The sequence below is a fragment of the Helianthus annuus genome, chromosome 11 (assembly GCF_002127325.2).
Source record: "Helianthus annuus cultivar XRQ/B chromosome 11, HanXRQr2.0-SUNRISE, whole genome shotgun sequence".
In the NCBI taxonomy this organism is placed as follows: Eukaryota; Viridiplantae; Streptophyta; class Magnoliopsida; order Asterales; family Asteraceae; genus Helianthus; species Helianthus annuus.
This window is the reverse complement of record NC_035443.2, coordinates 100,039,775-100,043,764: the sequence shown is the minus strand read 5'-3', so window position 1 is coordinate 100,043,764 and position 3,990 is coordinate 100,039,775. Positions and strand designations below refer to the sequence as shown.

General features: G+C 38.3%; 1 protein-coding gene across 1 annotated transcript; it reads right to left on the bottom strand.

Annotated features, from left to right (window-relative positions):
- Positions 1 to 3,313: 3,313 nt before the first annotated feature.
- LOC110940116 (calmodulin-like protein 3) lies at positions 3,314 to 3,769 on the bottom strand. Its single transcript, XM_022181678.2, has one exon. The coding sequence runs from the start codon at positions 3,767 to 3,769 to the stop codon at positions 3,314 to 3,316; it is 456 nt and encodes a 151-aa protein (XP_022037370.1).
- Positions 3,770 to 3,990: the final 221 nt, after the last annotated feature.

Here is a 3,990-nt window from a genome sequence, read left to right as displayed (position 1 = left end):
TCCGAACCGCTCAACGGACGGATTTGGGTGATTCCTGTCCGAGCCGGAGAGACGAGTAAGAACGAAGGTATCATAGTTCAACTCGTTATCAAACTACCTCGATATAATGACAAGTAACCAAACAGCCAAGTGTTAGACGAAAGGCCGACCAGGTCAGAAATGCTGGCCGAACAGCTAGGCTGTTCGAACAGCCCAGCCGATTGGACATACCAGCCGATCGACCGGGCCAGCCGGTTGGCTAGCACATGGTCCCACACTTTAAAATTTCATGAAGCATAGTATCGAGGAAGGGATGTTCGATCGAACTGCGTTTGGTGAACATTACTCTTCGGATCATGAGATACTACTCTTCAACACTTGATCGTTTTCACAACTCGTTCGTAGCAGGGAATGCCAGCCGATCGAACAGTCTGTTCTATCGAGCTACATTCTGCTGAGAACCACTTCTAAATTTCCCAGCCGATCGGTTAAACCGGCCGATCGAACGGACCGTTCGATCGATCGACCTGAAAGGGAAGGACATTTTTGTGTTCTCATATACTACAACGAAAACTTCAAAAGTTCAAATCCTCAAACACAAACATTCCAGAGGAAGAAACAATCCACTCGAATGGCCCAGCCGATCGAGCCTACCGGCCGATCGAACAAGACTGTCCAATCGGATATGCCAGCCGATCGAACAGACCGTTCGATCGAACCTACCGTTCGATCGAACAGACCGTTCGATCGAACCTACCGTTCGATCGACCAGCCGATTCGATCCATTCACATTTGTCTTATTTTCTCACGTTACTCGTTGTTGTACTATCGAACTATTCAGGCTAACCCTACTCTCAGCGCTCCCTTCAATCCATAATCAATCACTGTGAGTATCCTCGATCCCTTTTTGCTTTTAGCACTTTTGGGTGTTACATACGTTGCTTATATCAAAACACAAACGTTTACACTACTCGAACTATTTGAACGCTAACCAATATGCATGTATTACGTGACTTAATGAATGCTTGTTGATTGTGTTTACACGTGGAATGCTGTCTACCTGCCTTAACGACGTAGTACTATAGTTTGGACTCAGCACCCGTTCACACGGGGGTTGTTAAGGACAATTACTTGCATGGATTACGGTGGTAATCATGTATTGCGAACCGTCTCGGACGGTCAACCCGCAGTCATTGGTATCGATAGGTCCATGTCGATAATTAACATGCTTCGTTTTCCTCTGTGTACGTGCTGGTTATGCGTAAACTATTCGAACTCTATATGCTATTATCAAACTTGTATGCTCACCTTTACATTATATGTATTGACTTTATTTTAACGTATGTGACAGGTGCTTAAGTTGCTAGGATGCTTAGGTGCGTGGTGATGAAATCGAGGCTAGGGAGTCTATAAATAATAAACAATTATCTGTAATAATATGTTTGTTTATTCGGGATACGGTATGGGATGTATCTTTAACTCGATTATATAAATAGTTGTTATGGAAACTTCTGAACAATCTGTTTCGCTCTGTGCCGCGCCCCGATGATTCCGCCATCGGTTGGGGTGTGACACATACACCCTCCTTCTGTTGTCAAAACGTATGACGAATCTTCTAATTCTCATAGTGTATCTCCATGAAACGATGGTTGCCATTTTTGGTAAAAGATGTTTTTAGGACGATGGATTGAAGTGATTATGGAAGCGATGTTTAACGTCGTTTATATAATGATGTTTTTGGCGTGTAATTTAGGAGGGAATTTATTCTAATAAATGTTAATAATTGAATTTCAGTTACTGTGTTGTTTCATCTTCCTGTAATCTCCAACACGTTTTATCACTAATTTTTGGCGTTTTGTATTAATGGTGTTTTATTTGTTTTGAATAACGTGTTATCATTTTAGTTGGCATTTTGAATTTGAGCGGTAAAAGACCCTTTTACCCTTAATGAAGCGCGTCCACTAAATAGAATTGGTGTTATTTACGAAAACGCAACCGTGCCAAGCTAGTCCATAGATTGTTTTGATCGGACGATCCATAACCGTTCTCACTATTCTGACACTTTTCACCGTTTTCTCTAAATCCTCACCATATATATATATATATATATGCATACATTTAAAAGTGTTAGACTTAATCGTGAAATGCGGACAGTAAAACGTCACGAAACATAAATACTTAATCGATAGAGTGAATGTTTCAAACCTTGAATGTACGGATTGTCACAAATCCTTTCTTTATCTGAGCAAAAACTCTATAAAAGAAAACAAAACGCCATAATTTGAATTTCTAAGTAAATGCCATGAAAGTTTCCACACCACACACGAGCGCGGCATGTGGGATAAAATGAATAAAAATACATAAAAAGACATAACACCCCTCACCCTGAATTGTAGCGCGCCAGGTGTCGCTCTAGGATCCGTTTTCACTGTTTCACACTTTCCACCGTTTTCTCCTTCTCTATATATATGTGTGTGTGTGTGTGTAAATATATATATATATATATATGTATAGGGGACCGCTAAAATGAAAACCACCTCCAGTTGTAAGAACCATGAGAACTTTTTGATCCGGGGCGAGTTGGACCAAAATTTTTTTTCATAAACGTAGATGCGTGTATTATAAACACATTTGTAAAAAAAATTCAAAAAAAAACATTTTGTGAGTGTAGTTTTGAGCACCACAAGTTTGTTTTTACGGGTACCAAATAAAATTTACCGTACCCGTAAACACAAACTTGTGGTGCTCAAAACTACACACATGACATTTTTTTTAATCTTTTTTACAAATGTGTTTATAATACACGCATCTACGTTTATGAAAAAAATTTTGGTCCAACTCGCCCCGTACGGTGTAGTTCTCATGGTTCTTACAACTGGAGGTGGTTTTCATTTTAGCGGTCCCCTATATATACATATATATATATATATATGTATGTGTGTGTATGTATGTATGTATGTATGTATGTATGTATGTATTCTAATTACAAGAAGCTTGGGCATTCGTTTAGCAAAATATTTTTTCGAAGATAAATTTGGAATTTTGTTGGTACCCGTGATTAATATGTTCTAAAGGATTTAGAAAAATTCTTTTAAATTTTGATATATCTTCTTTTTTTAGTAAACCCCAATCATCCAAATTTGTTTTTATCAATGGTACAATAGCATGAAAACAAAGTAAACTAAACATGTACCTTGTGGACCTGATTGAAAAGTAATATGTTAGCATACATGCATAAATAATTGTTAAAATGGAGACAAAATATCCATACAATTTCCAAATTAAAAGATGATCAAATCGGATTATGAAATAAAACCATTTAGTTCTATTAAAATTAAGTTTCCAAGCCAGCAAAACCACCCGCCTTCATCATTTGCTTGAACTCTTTATAGTTAACCATTCCATCACCGTCTTCATCCACCTTCATGATCATGAGTCTACACTCCTCAACCGATCGACCCTGTCTCAACCCAAGGGAGCCCAAAACGGACCTAAGCTCTTCCACGGTGATGAACCCATCCCTATTTTGGTCAAAGACATTGAACGCCTCCCTCATATCCTCTTCTTCATCTCTCTCGCCCAATATCGTTTGATAAAGCTCACCAAACTCCTCCATGTCCACAAACCCATCCTTATTGACATCAATTTTCTCGATCATTTGTGCGAGATCATCATCTGGGATATATATCCCAAGGTTTTCTAGAGATTTTGCTAGCTCTTGTTTTGTGATTTTTCCATCACCATTGCGATCAAACATTTGAAAAACACGACGTAACTCTGCTGGATCCATAATGGACGTAAATAACACATAAGTTGGTCAAACTAGATTAAATGTCTAATGGTTGTTGGGTAATATATATGGGAAAAGGAAATTATTGATGAAGAAGATAAAGCGGGTTTAGACAAGATTCTTATTATAATATTTATGGTGGAAATGTTAAAGAGAAGTTAATATGCAAAAAATAGTAACAAAGGTAAAATGGAGGGTTTATTGAATAGGAGTTGGAGTAA